At 42.5% G+C, this 18043-nt stretch overlaps 1 protein-coding gene across 2 annotated transcripts in view; it reads right to left on the bottom strand.

Moving 5' to 3' along the window:
* LOC139749579 (serine protease inhibitor 88Ea-like) overlaps nt 1-18043 on the bottom strand; it is a 34626-nt gene that overhangs the window by 2149 nt on the left and 14434 nt on the right. For both annotated transcript variants that reach the window (XM_071663649.1, XM_071663648.1), the window contains exons 2-4: nt 5879-6207; nt 3685-3823; nt 2889-3132 (exon numbers count right to left, since the gene is read on the bottom strand). In XM_071663649.1, coding sequence (XP_071519750.1) covers nt 2889-3132; nt 3685-3823; nt 5879-6201 — 706 coding nt within the window. In that variant the 5' untranslated portion in view covers nt 6202-6207. The remainder of the gene's footprint in view (nt 1-2888; nt 3133-3684; nt 3824-5878; nt 6208-18043) is intronic.

Below are 18043 nucleotides of genomic sequence, written 5' to 3'. Positions count from 1 at the left end.
ATTATCATATTATTATTATTATATTTAACTGCCATCTCCTAAGTTAGTGAGGTAGCACAAGGAAACAGAAAAGGAATGGCCCAACCCACCCACATACACATGTATATACATAAACGCCCACACACACACATATACATACACATACATTTCAACGTAAACATACATATACATACATGAAATAGCATTCCCCTTCCTCCTCCTCCAGCAAGGCAGTGGCAGGAACAGACAAAAAAAAAAAGGCCACATTTGTTCACACTCAGCCTCTAGCTGTTATGTGTAATGCATCAAAACCACAGCTCCCTTTCCACATCCAGGCCCTACAGACCTTTCCATAGTTTACCCCAGATGCTTCACATGCCCTGGTTCAATCCAATGACAGCACATCCATCCCGGTATACCACATCGTTCCAATTCACTCTATTCCTTGCACACCTTTCACCTTCCTGTATCTTCAGGCCCTGACTGCTCAAAATCATTTTCACTCTATCCTTCCACCTCCAATTTGGTTTCCCGCTTCTCCTTCTTCCCTCCACCTCTGACAAATATATCCTCTTTGTCAATCTTTCCTCCCTCATTCTCTCCATGTGTCCAAACCATTTCAACACACCCTCTTCTGCTCTCTCAACCACACTCTTTTTATCATCACACATCTCTCTTACCCTTTCATTACTTACTAGATCAAACCATCTCACACCATACATTGTCCTCATACATTTCCAACACATTCACCCTCCTCCACACAACTGTATCTATAGCCCATGCCTCGCAACACCTCCAGAAGCTCATGGCCCCTGGACTTTTTCACCTTAAGTACCTTAATCAATAATACATTATTGTTATTGTTAAACATGTTTCCAAGCCCCTCTTTCAGTCATACCACTCCAACCACCCAACTAGAACACATTTGCCTTGAAGAGGATCCATGACCATGCAGGTGAGGCACATTTCAAAGTGAAGCAGATGAACTGTTTGTAGCAGATGTTAATGTTAAGGGATTCTTCTGCCTGTCCAAATCTTCTGTCAGTTAGTGCTTTGAGGTATCTAGTTTGTGTGTGCTGCTTTTGCACTGATGTTAGTGTGGGTAGTGAATGTTCCATGAATGTCATGTATGACATCCGAGAATGGCTGGAGTTTAGCTCAGTGGGAGTGACTGTTCATTCAAGGTGACCAGATGGTGTGAGCTGGGGTTACAAGAGTAATAAAAGATGTCCATGGAAATGTTGACATTCTGTTCTGGGCGAGTCACTGTTCTGATGGTGTAATGTATTACAGTATGTTGTATGTTGCTAGTGTGGTGTCAGGGTTTTGTAATGCAATTGTGAGGTAGTCTGCATATGAAGAAGTCTGCACAGGTACACTTACTTTACATTTACTTATCATAACCGATTTGTTTTCATGAAGAAATGTTAAATATGTTCACTAATCTTGAAATGAAAACTTGATGGTATGCGATCTTACACTTTTCATAGTTCATGCTTTTTGTGAGGGTAAGTTTTTAGTCAAAATATCCATAAAAGTCGAACTTTTTTTGTTGTATGTATAAGCAACTGCATAATAAATGGTTAGACTTTGCTATGTATTTTTTTGTGTATTTTCTTATATATCAGATACAGTATCTGTGTATCAAGAATGATAACTCTTACTGTACTTTCATGTAAAAAGAGTACTTGTTAGATCACATACAGTAATCCAATGTCTAAAATAATATATGATTTATGAACATAAAGGCATATGGCAGAAAAACTAACTTTAACTCCTGAAAAAGTATGGAAATTTTGAAATACAAGGGTCTGAGATGTATGCTGATGTTTTACCAGACAATGAATCTTTGATTATGGTATTTTTTCAATTGTATATCATATTAGAACAGCTTAATTCCATACATCTCAAACCCTTGTATTCCTTGTCTGAACATACGAACTTGGTAAAACAAAATGCTAATGTGGTATCAAGCGAGGCAAAAATTTCAAAATTTCCATCTCAGATTCAGTACTACTTTATAACACAAAGAGCTACAAATAAACAGCAGAAAAGCAGTCTGCTTGTTCACATTTACCAAAAGCACTTCAGTTTCTACTGAAATTATCTTCTGCAGAGTCAAATACTGTAAGCTTTATCATTCATTTTGATGTAAAGCTGATAAGTCAACTTACAATTGTAATTCACTGTAAAATCAAAACTGATCTATTATAAAAAGATTACTATTACTTCTGAGTTAACATGTTTGTAGATATGAGTGTATATTCTGTTTCTCCTGTTTATAAAAGCACAGTTCAAATGAATCACTGTCAGTTGTGGCATGCTATGTGGAACACGGTCAGGGTTTTCCTGACTTGTGGCAGCTGACTAAAATGGTTTTTTGGTGACAAATGCCTTTTAGTGAGTTTGAAAATCTGAAGCCTATCCTACAAGACTGGTTGTTGTATTAAACTAATCAAACAGCCAAAACAGCCATCTATAAAGCAAATTTTGTGTATGTTGTTTGTTGAAGAAGAGGAGAAACTATATTATCTCATATTTTTGGGCCTCCCTTGTCTTGAGCAGACTACCCTACACCTAAATGGTGTAGGGATCATTTATGCAAAACCCAATGAATTTAACCTTAGAAGAAAATTTCACTGTGGTATGCAAACAGGAAACATCATTTCCCATTCATGCAGCATCCAATGGTTTGACAAAAATGATCATATGATACAAACGTACACGATGGTAGCTATAGATAGACATGATTATGCATTCCTCACAATACACAAAGTTTGTAGCAAGGTTGCATATTAGCATTATTTTACATTACATTACTGAATAAGTTGTATCTTACCATCATTGTACATGACTTTTATATAAGTGTCTCCATGTAATGAGTCAGTAAAGAAGTACACAAGCCTTACCGTGGCGGAAGTTGCCCTTTTGGGACATCATGTCAACAAAGTGATAGTCCTCAGGTGTGGCATAGAAAAGGTGCTTTTGTGTTTGTGAAGTCTTGAACTGGTAAAGCCAAGTGCCCTTGAAGAAGGCAGCATTAGTCAACACCATCCTAGCATCAGACACATCAGCAGGATTCAACAGCCTTGGGATGCGGCCTTTGGTTGTGTTCCATACAAACTGGTTGATCTCCTCCGCTGCTTCAATAGGCTGTGGAAGGAGGTGGACAGTTACTTTTGGGTAACATCAAAGGAACAACTGAATTGCTAGGTACCTGGGGCACTGGTTTGCATATCACATGATGCAGAAAGTTTGTGGGTAGATGGGCATGTGGAATCTCCACATATCCCTGTTCTTACAAGCCTCCCCTGCATATGCTATTCTACACATTCTTCCAAAATTTCTTTCCTTTCAGTGCTTTTTCACTCTAACTCCCCATGTTAAAGGTTCTTTGCCTTTCACACCAATCCCTTTAATCATACTATCATACACTCTCCATAGAATCTCCTTGGAAACTCCCCATCTTGAACATGCACAAAACACCTAAAAAAATGTAAGCGAAAGAAATCCAACAAGGAGACCCTCTCTATATTAACTAAACTAACAATACTGTTTATGACTTTATCCACTAATGAAAAATGTAACTTAAACAAGAGAACATAGAAGCAAGATGTACTTGAATATGAAAGAATAAGATGAAAAAATGAGACAACATGCAGAAGTTCTGATAAAGAAAGAAGAAATGGTGTTATTCAGACTTACATTTGAAAAGTCAAGCAACGCCAGCTCATTTTGGAGGATCTCTTCAACACAAGGACGGAGTGCGACACTCTTGTCAAAGTAAGCACGGTTGGCCAAGTTGAAGGTGTAATCGCTTTTGTTCCTCTGCCTCATATCATACCTGCAGAAGCACGTGTGGAGGATTAGGGCACTCCCATACCTCGAGATGACTCCTTTATCAAAGTTACAGGAGGAGAGTTATGGGTGATTCATACTAGGAAGAACCCATGGTTTGTGAGGAGGTCTGTGATTCTTGGACCCTTGGTCTGTGTCAGTCAATGATCATCTTCATATAAATATTAATTTCAAATGACTACAGACTAAAGAAAGGATTCCTCAACTTTGGGAGAAAAATAAAAAGTTAACTCTATGCTTCTAGATACTCCTAATCTCTACAAAGAACCCTGCAACCTAAGCTTATTCAAAACTATTCTGCTGATGATAAACAGGACCTGACCTCATCATGTTTATGTAGGTTCACACACTCTCATGCCTCATGTGCCTGTTATTCATTCCTGCAATCTTATGACCAGCCACAAAACTGAACCTGTCGTCATGAGACTTGATGACATACGATAGCTTCCCACAGTGAGCTAGAGACACAACAGCCTTCCCTCCCCAGAGCTGGGAACACACGACAGCCTCCCCTCCTAGAGATGGCTAGACATGATAACCTCTCACCTGTAGCTGGTAAGACATGATCGCCTCCCCTCCTATAGATGGCTGGACATGATAACCTCCCCACCTGTAGGTGGTGAGACATTATGATAGCCTCCCCACCTGTAGGTGGAGACATTATGATAGCCCTCCCCCCCTGTAACTAGTGAGACATGATAGCCTCCCTTCCTGTAACTAGTGAGACATGATAGCCTCCCCACCTGTAGCTGGTGAGACGTGATAGCCTCCCCACCTGTAGCTGGTGAGACGTGATAGCCTCCCCACCTGTAGCTGGTGAGACGTGATAGCCTCCCCACCTGTAGCTGGTGATACATGATAGCCTCCCCACCTGTAGCTGGTGAGACGTGATAGCCTCCCCACCTGTAACTAGTCAGACATGATAACCTCCCCACCTGTAGCTGGTGAGACGTGATAGCCTCCCCTCTTGTAACTAGTGAGACGTAGTAGCCTCCCCACCTGTAGCTGGTGAGACATGATAACCTCCCTTCCTGTGAGCTGGGAAATTACACACTAGTCTCCCCTCCAATGAACTAGGAACACATGCTAGTCTCCCCTCCTATGAGCTAGGAACACATGCAAGTCTCCCTTCCTATGAGTTAGGAACACATGATAGGCTCCCTTCCTATGAGCTAGGAACACATGCTAGTCCCCCTTCCCATGAGCTAGGAACACATACAAGTCTCCCTTCCTATGAGCTAGGAACACATACAAGTCTCCCTTCCTATGAGCTAGGAACACATGCTAGTCCCCCTTCCCATGAGCTAGGAACACATACAAGTCTCCCTTCCTATGAGCTAGGAACACATGCTAGGCTCCCTTCCTATGAGCTAGGAACACATACAAGTCTCCCTTCCTATGAGCTAGGAACACATGCTAGTCCCCCTTCCCATGAGCTAGGAACACATACAAGTCTCCCTTCCTATGAGCTAGGAACACATGCTAGTCCCCCTTCCTATGAGCTAAGAACACATACAAGTCTCCCTTCCTATGAGCTAACAACACTATTGATTGTCATATTTAGGTGAGTATGATGTGTTTGCTAATACAAACTAATGAGTCTGAGTCAATCAATTAGTTCATGCTAATGATGGCTTTAAACCTTATGAAGTCATACTGCTGTTGCGTGTGATGTTATGAGGTTCTATGAGTAATGAGTGTCGTGAGATCATACACAGATGATGAGTATGTTATCATGAGGCCATATGACTGATGAGTATGATGTCTCATGAGGTCATAGGCTGGTACTGTGGAGGGTGATGACACTTGGGTGTGTGCTCAGGCGGGGAAGCAAGGAAGACTCACAAGAACCAGAGAAAGAGGAGGAGGAGGAGGTGGGGAAGCAAGCAAGACTCACAGGAACCAGAGGAGGAGGAGGAGGAGGAGAAGCAAGCAAGACTCACAGGAACCAGGGGAGGAGGAGGAGGAAGAGGAGGAGGGGAAGCAAGCAAGACTCACAGGAACCAGGGGAGGAGGAGGAGGAGAAGCAAGCAAGACTCACAGGAACTCGAGGGTTCTCCAGTTTTTGAGGGTGGAGACCTTGTCGGTGACCCTGAGGACGGACTCGAGCTCGGCCTCGGTGTTCCCCCCAGAGCCGAAGTAGGCCAGGGTGAGGGCGTTCCACACGCTGTACGGGGAGAAGAAGAAGTTGCTGCTGGTCGAGTTGTAAGGGAAGAGCTCCTTGAAGAGCTCCAAGCCGAAGTCGGTGATGGGGGAGAGATCGCTGCTGGCCGGGATGTCCAAATTGTCGTTCTCCGAGAAACACTGGCACCTGACGTGGGCCACTAGGGCCACTAGGGCCACCATCACCACAGCAGACCTCATGCCTTCCTGCAACACAAGGGTGAGGTGGTGAGTGGAGGTGTTGCTATCCTCCTGCAACACAACATGAGGTGAAAAAACGAGTCTGGTAGCCATCATCAACACTTTTTAGTTACAGGCACGCCACACCACACCTCATACCACATGACACCACACCACACCTCATACCACATGACACCACACCACACCTCATACCACATGACACCACACCACACCTCACCACAGTAATGTTATACATTTCACAACCACTCACACACACACACACACGTGACGCTTACCACTGTCCCACATTGCCCGTGTTTCTATCTCTCTACACGATGTGGGGCCCCTGTTTCTACCTACCTACACGGTGTGGGGCCCGTGTTTCTATCTCTCTACACGGTGTGGGGCCCCTGTCTCTACCTCCCTACACGGTGTGGGGCCCGTGTTTCTATCTCTCTACACGGTGTGGGGCCCCTGTTTCTACCTACCTACACGGTGTGGAGCCCGTGTTTCTATCTCTCTACACGGTGTGGGGCCCCTGTTTCTACCTACCTACACGGTGTGGGGCCCGTGTTTCTATCTCTCTACACGGTGTGGGGCCCGTGTTTCTATCTACACGGTGTGGGGCCCGTGTTTCTATCTCTCTACACGGTGTGGGGCCCGTGTTTCTATCTCTCTACACGGTGTGGGGCCCGTGTTTCTATCTCTCTACACGGTGTGGGGCCCCTGTCTCTACCTCCCTACACGGTGTGGGGCCCGTGTTTCTATCTCTCTACACGGTGTGGGGCCCCTGTCTCTACCTCCCTACACGGTGTGGGGCCCCTGTCTCTACCTACCTACACGGTGTGGGGCCCGTGTTTCAAATTAAAATTGAAAGATAAAGATATTCAAATTAAAATTGAAAGATAAAGATATTCAAATTAAAATTGAAAGATAAAGATATTCAAATTAAAATTGAAAGATAAAGATACTCAAATTAAAATTGAAAGATAACAGATATTCAAATTAAAATTGAAAGATAAAGATATTCAAATTAAAATTGAAAGATAAAGATACTCAAATTAAAATTGAAAGATAAAAGATATTCAAATTAAAATTGAAAGATAAAGATATTCAAAACACTTCTATCCTTGAAATGATCATTGGAAAATATATCATAATGCTCTCAGCTATCGATACATACCCAGTTAATACGATGCAAAGGAACAGAGAATATCTTAAAACTGACTTCATTTAACAGCTTAACCGAGTATTATGAAGAGGACTACATGTTATTTTAACACCTGATTTGTATTCAGCATGAAAAATACTTCTTATAATTTGTTTCTAAAAGAAATCTATTTTTTTTCTGAGAAAAATGCCAAAAGTTGAAGGTAATAATAGTTCAGGGTATTTTTCAGCTCAAAAAACTTTTTATTTTAAAATTGAAAGATAATATATTCAAAGTGAATATATATATATATATATATATATATATATATATATATATATATATATATATATATATATATATATATATATATTTCTTTTTTCTTTCATACTATTCGCCATATCCCGCGATAGCGAGGTAGCGTTAAGAACAGAGGACTGGGCCTTTGAGGGAATATCCTCACCTGGCTCCCTTCTCTGTTCCTTCTTTTGGAAAATTGAAAAAAAAAAAAAAAAACAAGAGGGGAGGATTTCCAGCCCCCCGCTCCCTTCCCTTTTAGTCGCCTTCTACGACACGCAGGGAATACGTGGGAAGTTTTCTTTCTAATGCTATTCGTTGGTTCTGTTATTGATCTTACTAATCCGATATGTAACGAGCGCTGTCATTGGTCGGTTCTGGTGTCGGTGCTCTCGTTGGAGTTACAAGCAAGGCTATTGGTTAGTTTCTTTTTGTACACATTTAGTCAAGTCTGCCAAAGCGGGACTTCCAGTCAACACCATAACTCAGAAACTGGCCATCGTATTCTCACAATACCATCAGAAGGACCAATCAAGCAATACTCAAAAACTTTATAATCAACTCATTAAGCTTAATCAAAAGCTTAGTACGTCAACTTTATAATCACTCATTAAGCTTAATCAAAAGCTTAGTAAGTCAAAAACTTTATAATCAACTCATTAAGCTTAATCAAAAGCTTAGTACGTCAAAAACTTTATAATCAACTCGTTAAGCTTAATCAAAAGCTTAGTACGTCAAAAACTTTATAATCAACTCATTAAGCTTAATCAAAAGCTTAGTACGTCAACTTTATAATCACTCATTAAGCTTAATCAAAAGCTTAGTACGTCAAAAACTTTATAATCAACTCATTAAGCTTAATCAAAAGCTTAGTACGTCAAAAACTTTATAATCAACTCGTTAAGCTTAATCAAAAGCTTAGTACGTCAACTTTATAATCACTCATTAAGCTTAATCAAAAGCTTAGTACGTCAAAAACTTTATAATCAACTCATTAAGCTTAATCGAGAGATTTGCACGTCAAAAACTTTATAATCAACTCGTTAAGCTTAATCAAAAGCTTAGTAAGTCAAAATCATTATAATCAACTCATTAAGCTTAATCGAAAGCTTTGTACGTCAAAACCTTATAATCAACTCATTAAGCTTAATCAAAAGCTTAGTACGTGCTGAACGTCACGTTGTTGTCATCAAACGGTTGGCAGTGCAGTCCGCTGCCAGATGGTGGGGACTCTCCTGGTGCCAGACTGTCCCACGGGAAAAACTATCGTACTCACTCGTGGCAGACGTACAATTCCCAATACATCTCTCTCTCTCTCTCTCTCTCTCTCTCTCTCTCTCTGACCTTACACAGAGCCTGTGACCTGTCCATAAGCCAAAGACAGGTTTAGGAGGTGGAAGACTATATTTTTTTTTCTATTATTACACAGACAACCAGGTGGAAGACTATTCTTTTTTCTATTATTACACAGACAACCAGGTGATTGAGAAAGAACGAGCTGGACGGTAGTTATGAACGTGTTGTATTGGAACGACTGTTTGTGGAGATATATTCTTTTAAAATGCTTCTTCGATGCGAAGGCCCAGCGAGTATTTAAAATTCCTTTATCACACACGTTTAAAATTCCCTCAACCCCTATACACTACCAGGTAATTATATATATATATATATATATATATATATATATATATATATATATATATATATATATATATATATATATATATAATCCCTGGGGATGGGGGAGAAAGAATACTTCCCACGTATTCCCTGAGTGTCGTAGAAGGCGACTAAAAGGGGAGGGAGCGGGGGGCTGGAAATCCTCCCCTCTCGTTTTTTTTTTTTTAATTTTCCAAAAGAAGGAATAGAGAAGGGGGCCAGGTGAGGATATTCCCTCAAGGGCCCAGCCCTCTGTTCTTAACGCTACCTCGCTAATGCAGGAAATGGCGAATAGTATGAAATATATATATATATATATATATATATATATATATATATATATATATATATATATATATATATATATGGCCACTGCAGGTCTAACCCCCGGGTCTAACAGGGCCAGAGAAACAGACACACAGACATACACCTGTTCAGCTGGCCTTCAAGCGCTACTTTCTCTCTCTCGTCGTCCCGGGAAAGGGCGGTTGGGTTGGTCTTCCGCGAAGTGGCAACAATTGCCGGCGTGACGTCATGGGTGAAAGTTGCCACAGAGGGCAAAGCTGACTTTTACCAGGGGGGGGGGGGGGTTAAGGGGGCTTGGCAGGCGCTGCCGTACTTCTCCTGAAGTTGTCGTGCAGCGTGACTGCCTGCCTACCTATAAAAGCAGTATCTCCCTGTGATGGAGAGAGGTGAATGGGAAGGGAAGGGGTGGGTTTATCTGTTACACTCGTGGGGTGGGGTGGGGGGTCCTCCCTTCCCCCATCTCTCTCTCTCTTCTACTCTCTCATCCCATCCTATTCCATCCCTTCGCTTCGTGGCATGGCCTCCTCAATCCATCCTGTTCCCTCCTCTTTGACTGTAAAAGTATATGAGTCTCACATCCCATCCTGTGGGTTGTACGATTCCAAACACACACCCTCTTACTGACCCCTCCCATGGGGTCTGTCAGTCAGCCATCATCATCAGAAGGAACCACACATGGCCACTGCAGGTCTAACCCCCGGGTCTAACCAACTCATCCACCCAGGCCAGGTGTGTAGAGGCCCCAGAGCCCAGCCCTGTGGCACCACTCGGCTCGTCAAAGCAAGACAGAGGCGCTTCCTGATCACCTCCTACACATATATACAACAGTGTCTGATCAAATGATTGAGGCCTCAATTCCCATCCTCACCTGAAATTCTAATATAATTTGTTTTCGAACAGTTTTAATAATGTATGAGGTGTGATCTTGGCTTTTGGGACTAGTATGGAAGTCGTACACTCATGGAGCGCCATACACACACACACACACACACACACACACACACACTGAACATCTCCCTGTCATACGAGTTTATATTTTCCCCTCCTCCTCCTCCTCCAAAACCTCCTCCAGTGATTCCACCGTTCAATACTTTCACCGCCCCGCTTCGCGCCTCTCTCTCTCTCTCTCTCTCTCTCTCTCTCTCTCTCTCTCTCTCTCTACACACACACACACACACACACACACACACACACCTGCCCCAAAGGAAAACATACCCTTAGGTCAAGTCTGACCTGACCCTCCTCCTCCCCTTCCTCTCCACACCCCCCGTTCTCTTTCTCCAGAGATTCCAGTTGGCCCGTTAAAGTTCAACGTTCCTGTCTCCTTCCCCAAGAACTCTTCAATGTCAACGTGTACACACACACACACACACGTCTAGTAACGCACTTGTTACTCTCACTCCAGTACAAGGGAGGGAGGTGGATGATTCTCCACCGGGAAGGTTCCATCTCATACGTCCACATTCTTCACGTATGGATATCTCAACCGACTCCCATTTTCTGCTAAGTATATTCACACAAATCACTCCTTCCACTCCTCCTTCTTCCTCAAACCTAACGAGCACAAAGTATATGGTACACACGAAAATAATGGTGAGAGGCCAGGCCGTACACAAAAGCCCTCATAACTTATATATAGAGACACACACACACCATATCGCACCCGCCCCCTAATGCTCATCTGAAACCCCCAACCCCATGGCATGGACGTGTTACATTTTCTCCTCCTCACTTCGGGCACCAACCCAGGTTCAGCCCATCACAAAACCTCACACACACACACACACACACACACCAACACGGAACTTCCATCATGAGGAGAATGACCACAGTTACTCATAAAATCTCCTGTACTTATAGAAAAACAGACATGCGCACATGACCATACTCCACGACATATGCTCCCGCCGCCTCGGTGGACGTGGCTGGCTTCCCTGGAATGACTTAACCCTCCCGCCACGTCTTCTGCCGGAGCGAGGTAGCGCCAGTGCGAGTCTTGGGAAAAAAGTGCCCCTAGTGGCTTATATATACATATATATAATATATATATATATATATATATATATATATATATATATATATATATATATATATATATATATATATATATATATTGGAAAGGATCACAATTTTGCGCGTGGTCAAGATATTCCTATGAGTCCACGGGGAAAGTGAAACACGATATGTTCCCAAGTGCACTTTCGTGTAATAATCATATCATCATTTTCCCCGTGGACTCATAGGAATATCTTGATCACGCGCAAAATTGTGATCCTTTCCAATATATATATATATATATATATATATATATATATATATATATATATATATATATATATATATATATATACATATATATATATATATATATACACACACCACTGACGGTAGCGCACGCGCACATCCGTGTCACCAGACAATGATTCAACAGGTCTCTGATTCACCGACCCACATTAATATTCACCAGCAGGAGTGAGTGAGTCAGTGAGTGAGTGAGGGGCGTCCAAACCAGTGCCCAGTATTTCGAAATGGTCGCCATGCGCGAGACCATGTTTACGTCGATCCTCCGCTGGTGACATCCGGCAACTGTCCCATCCCATACCGGCTTGAAGCAGTTTACTATATATATATATATATATATATATATATATATATATATATATATATATATATTATAAAAATATAAATATAAAATATATAATTTTTTTCTCCCCTTATGTGATGCATTATCTATGTACATTCCTCCACTCCCCGGGTGGAGTACAGATCCAAACATAAAAATTTAAAATTTAATTTGAATAAACCTATAAATAAATTCTCGGGAAAAAGGGGGTAAACCCAGGGGTTGTTTTTCAAAAAACCCATCGCGTGACGATAATAATATTAAAAATAATATTTTATATATAATATATATATATTTTATATATATATATAATTTTTATATATATAAAATATATATAAAAAAAAATATATATTAAAATATATAAAATATATAAAATAAATTTTTTTTTTTTTTTTTTTCCTCTCCAAAAGGAAAAGGAAAAAGAGAAGGGGGCCAGGTGAGGATAATTTCCCCCAAAGGGGCCCCGCCCCCTGTTCTTAACGCACCTTTCTATCGCGGGGAAAAGGCGAATAAATATGAAAAATATATATAAATTTTTTAAATATTAATTTTATTTTAAATATTTTTATATTATATATATTTTATATAATATATATATATATATATATATAATTTTAAAAATTATTTTTTTTTTTTCATACTTTTCGCCTTTCCCGCGGAAACGAAAGGGAGCGAAGAAAAACCAAAAGGAAAAAATTTTGGGCCTTTAAGGGGAAATTAATTCCCTTTTTTCCCTTTTTTTAAAATTAAAAAAAAAAAGGGGGGAATTTTCCTTCTTGGGGGCGGGAAAAACACAAGCTTTCCCTTCCACCCAGGTTGGGGGAAGGAAAGAGAGGGGAGAAAGGGAAGAAGGAAAGGAAAGAAAAAAGAATTGGTTTAATTCCTTCTTTTCAAATACCCGGGAAATTAATTTTCCCTTTGTTAATCAAAAGGGAATGTTAAAACTTTACCTGAATAAGGGTGTTAAATTTTAAAAATTTTGTTTTCCCCCCCACTGAAACCTTTCCCCGGAAAAAGGGGGTATTTTTAAAAACCTTTCCTGGTGGACCGGAAAAAAAACCCCCCCCCCCCCCCCCCCCATTGAATCCCCCCAAAATTAAACCCTTTGGGGGGGGTTTGGGGCCCTTCCCTTTAAACCCTTTGTGGGGGTTTGGGGCCCCCCCATTATCTTTTTGGGGGGCCCCAATTTAAACCCTTTGGTTAAGGGGGTTTTTGGGGCCCTTCCCTTAAAACCTTTTTGGTTTGGGGGGCCCCCCCATTTAATTCCCTTTGGTTTTGGGGGGGTTTCCCCCCCCCCCAAATTAATTCCCTTTGGGTTTTGGGGGTTCCCCCCATTTCTTTGGGGGGGGGGGGGGGGGGGGGGGAGGGGGGGGGGGGGGGTGTGTGTGTTTTTGGGGTGTTTTGTGGGTGTGGGGTGTGTGTGTGTGTTGGGGCCGACCTTCTCCGCCGTACAACCCCGTGATGGCCGCCATGCGAACAATGCCACGAGAACAAGAGAAACAGATGAATGGCGTAATGTCAGACTGGGATTTACCTCCGCCCGTTATGTTCGCCTTTGCTAATAATCTGACAATGATAAAACTGGCTCACAGTCTCTGAATGACACACACACACACACACACACATACACACACACACACACACACACATACACACACACACACACACACATACACACATACATCAGTGAAAGGATCTGTTATTGAAATTCCAGTGAATGATGGCACTGACAGACGGGGTATATACACAAGAAGACTTCGGGGTATATACACATGAAGACTCGTGTATATACACAAGACTCCGGGGTATATACACAAGAAGACTGGGGTATATAAACATGAAGACTCTGGGGTATATACACAAGAAAACTCTGGGGTATATACACAAGACTCTGAGGTATATACACAAGAAGACTCTGGGGTATATACACATGAAGACTCGTGTATATACACAAGACTCCGGGGTATATACACAAGAAGACTGGGGTATATACACATGAAGACTCTGGGGTATATACACAAGAAAACTCTGGGGTATATACACAAGACTCTGAGGTATATACACAAGAAGACTCTGGGGTATATACACATGAAGACTCGTGTATATACACAAGACTCCGGGGTATATACACAAGAAGACTGGGGTATATACACATGAAGACTCTGGGGTATATACACAAGAAAACTCTGGGGTATATACACAAGACTCTGGGGTATATACACAAGAAGACTCTGGGGTATATACACATGAAGACTCGTGTATATACACAAGACTCCGGGGTATATAAACATGAAGACTCTGGGGTATATACACAAGAAGACTCTGGGGTATATACACAAGAAGACTCTGGGGTATATACACATGAAGACTCCTGAGGTACATACACACACGAAGACTCCAGAGAGTAAGTCTGGAAACAGGAAACCATGGCGTTCCAGCAGTAAAGGGACTGGAAAGGCTGTGTGTGTGTGTGTGTGGGTCTGTCTGTTGGGGAAAAGGTGATGGATCCCCTAGCATAGAAAACGGGTCCCATCCCACATTCTTCAAGGATGCACGAATGCCACCAAGAAAAAAGGAAAGGAAAGGACGGGCCAGATCCAGATGAGTCTCAACGAACCAGTTGGTTCATGATGGAGCCTTGGACCGACCCTTAACGAGTCTCATGGACCACCACAAGACTCCTTTGGGGGGAAGGGGAGACTATAAGACCTTCAGATGACTTTAAAAAAGACTCCATGTTACATCACCCATCACAGTGTATCACCCCAGGAGTGTGTCGTCCCCCCACACACCCGCCATTTCGCTGAAGACATGTAATCGCTTTCCGTTTCGAGGAAGGTTTTGTACCAATGAGGGCAGCTGGCTGGTTGGTTGGTCAAGGCCTTAAGCTTAGGTGACCTGTGACGTAAGGCCTTAGCTGACCTGTGACCTAAAATAGATCTGGCCTGGGTCAGCGAGCTGCTGAAAAATATTCACGAGAGAAAAGGATTTCTCGTAGTATTCCTCCAAGTGTTGAGAAGCCATAGATGAAATGACCTAGGCTTCCGTGACCACATTGAAGATCGCGCAAAACGTTTCTAGGCTTCTATTTGAGGCTAGAGCTAAGAGTCTCTGATAGTAATATTGGATAAGACTGCTCCCCTTCTAACAGGGAGATGGAACAGAAGAATCCATTTCTAACAGAGGTGGAACAGAAGAATCCATTTCTAACAGGGAGGTGGAACAGAAGAATCCATTTCTAACAGGGAGATGGACCAGAAGAATCCATTTCTAACAGGGAGATGGAACAGAAGAATCCATTTCGAACAGGGAGATGGCACAGAAGACTCCACTTCTAACAGGGAGATGGAACAGAAGAATCCATTTCGAACAGGGAGATGGACCAGAAGAATCCACTTCTAACAGGGAGATGGAACAGAAGAATCCATTTCTAACAGGGAGATGGCACAGAAGAATCCATTTCTAACAGACGTGGAACAGAAGAATCCATTTCTAACAGGGAGATGGCACAGAAGAATCCATTTCGAACAGGGAGATGGCACAGAAGAATCCACTTCTAACAGGGAGATGGAACAGAAGAATCCATTTCTAACAGGGAGATGGCACAGAAGAATCCATTTCGAACAGGGAGATGGAACAGAAGAATCCATTTCTAACAGAGGTGGAACAGAAGAATCCATTTCTAACAGGGAGGTGGAACAGAAGAATCCATTTCTAACAGGGAGATGGCACAGAAGAATCCATTTCTAACAGGGAGATGGAACAGAAGAATCCATTTCTAACAGGGAGATGGAACAGAAGAATCCACTTCTAACAGGGAGATGGAAGAGAAGAATCCATTTCTAACAGGGAGATGGAACAGAAGAATCCATTTCTAACAGGGAGATGGAACAGAAGAATCCATTTCTAACAGGGAGATGGCACAGAAGAATCCATTTCGAACAGGGAGATGGCACAGAAGAATCCATTTCTAACAGGGAGATGGAACAGAAGAATCCATTTCTAACAGGGAGATGGCACAGAAGAATCCATTTCGAACAGGGAGATGGCACAGAAGAATCCATTTCTAACAGGGAAATGGCACAGAAGAATCCATTTCTAACAGGGAGATGGCACAGAAGAATCCATTTCTAACAGGGAGATGGAACAGATGAATCCATTTCGAACAGGGAGATGGCACAGACGAATCCATTTCTAACAGGGAGATGGAACAGAAGAATCCATTTCTAACAGGGAGATGGCACAGAAGAATCCATTTCTAACAGGGAGATGGCACAGAAGAATCCATTTCTAACAGGGAGATGGCACAGAAGAATCCATTTCTAACAGGGAGATGGCACAGAAGAATCCATTTCTAACAGGGAGATGGCACAGAAGAATCCATTTCGAACAGGGAGATGGCACAGAAGAATCCATTTCGAACAGGGAGATGGCACAGAAGAATCCATTTCTAACAGGGAGATGGCACAGAAGAATCCACTTCTAACAGGGAGATGGCACAGAAAGGTTTGTCCTTCAAACAGGTGTCGACATATGTAAATGACCACATATGTAAATGAGCACGCAGGAAACTTTACTAGGAATATGTACATGTGGATGATGACGTGATGAAACGACAAACTATTCTAAGGTAGGTGGTCAGTCATGTCATGGCAAGGCAGACAGAAGAAGAGTGACCTAAATAATAATATGAAAGTGGTCAAATGACGAATCGAATTCAACTCTTTTTAAATACCTTTTCCCAGTCAAGGAGGAGAGGAAAGGGTGGAAAACAGTGTACACTTCTTCAACTTTCATATTGGTGGTTTGGGTGTGGAAAAGCAGCTGTTGGGTTACGGACAGCCAACGAATTTGGTTGGGTTAGGTTTGGTTTGGTTAGGTTAGGTTAGGTTTGGTTTGGTTGAAACTGGTTTCCCCCATGGTTTCTGATGTGTCCAGAAGGAAGGATTCTGATCCCTTATTTTGATGGCCAATCACGACCCCCCCCCCCCATTGAGATCTCTCATTATCTTTCGTTGGGGGGTTGGGGGGTCCTCATTATCTTTGGTGGGGGGGGTTGGGGGTCCTCATTATCTTTGGTTGGGGGTTCCTCATTATCTTTGGTGGGGGGTTTGGGGGTCCTCATTATCTTTGGTGGGGGGTTTGGGGTCCTCATTATCTTTGGTTGGGGGGTCCTCATTATCTTTGGTGGGGGGTTTGGGGGTCCTCATTATCTTTGGTGGGGGGTTTGGGGTCCTCATTATCTTTGGTTGGGGGTTCCTCATTATCTTTGGTGGGTGGGTTGGGGGTCCTCATTATCTTTGGTGGGGGGTTTGGGGTCCTCATTATCTTTGGTTGGGGGTTCCTCATTATCTTTGGTGGGGGGTTTGGGGTCCTCATTATCTTTGGATGGGGGGTCCTCATTATCTTTGGTTAGGGGAAGGTTGGGGTCCTCATTATCTTTGGATGGGGGGTCCTCATTATCTTTGGTTGGGGGGTTTGGGGTCCTCATTATCTTTGGTTAGGGGAAGGTTGGGGGTCCTCATTATCTTTGGTTGGGGGGTCCTCATTATCTTTGGTTAGGGGAAGGTTGGGGTCCTCATTATCTTTGGTTGGGGGTTCCTCATTATCTTTGGTTGGGGGGTTGGGGGGTCCTCATTATCTTTGGTTAGGGGGGGTGGGTTGGGGTCCTCATTATCCTTGGTTAGGGGGGTTTGGGGGTCCTCATTATCTTTGGTTAGGGGGGTTTGGGGGGTCCTCATTATCTTTGGTTAGGGGGGTATGGAATACCTCAAAAGGTAATGACCTGTGGTTGAAATGAGGGTCACTATCGTGCAATACACGTCAAA

Source organism: Panulirus ornatus, chromosome 7 (assembly GCF_036320965.1).
Source record: "Panulirus ornatus isolate Po-2019 chromosome 7, ASM3632096v1, whole genome shotgun sequence".
Taxonomy (NCBI): Eukaryota; Metazoa; Arthropoda; class Malacostraca; order Decapoda; family Palinuridae; genus Panulirus; species Panulirus ornatus.
This window is presented reverse-complemented; position numbering and strand designations above follow the sequence as displayed.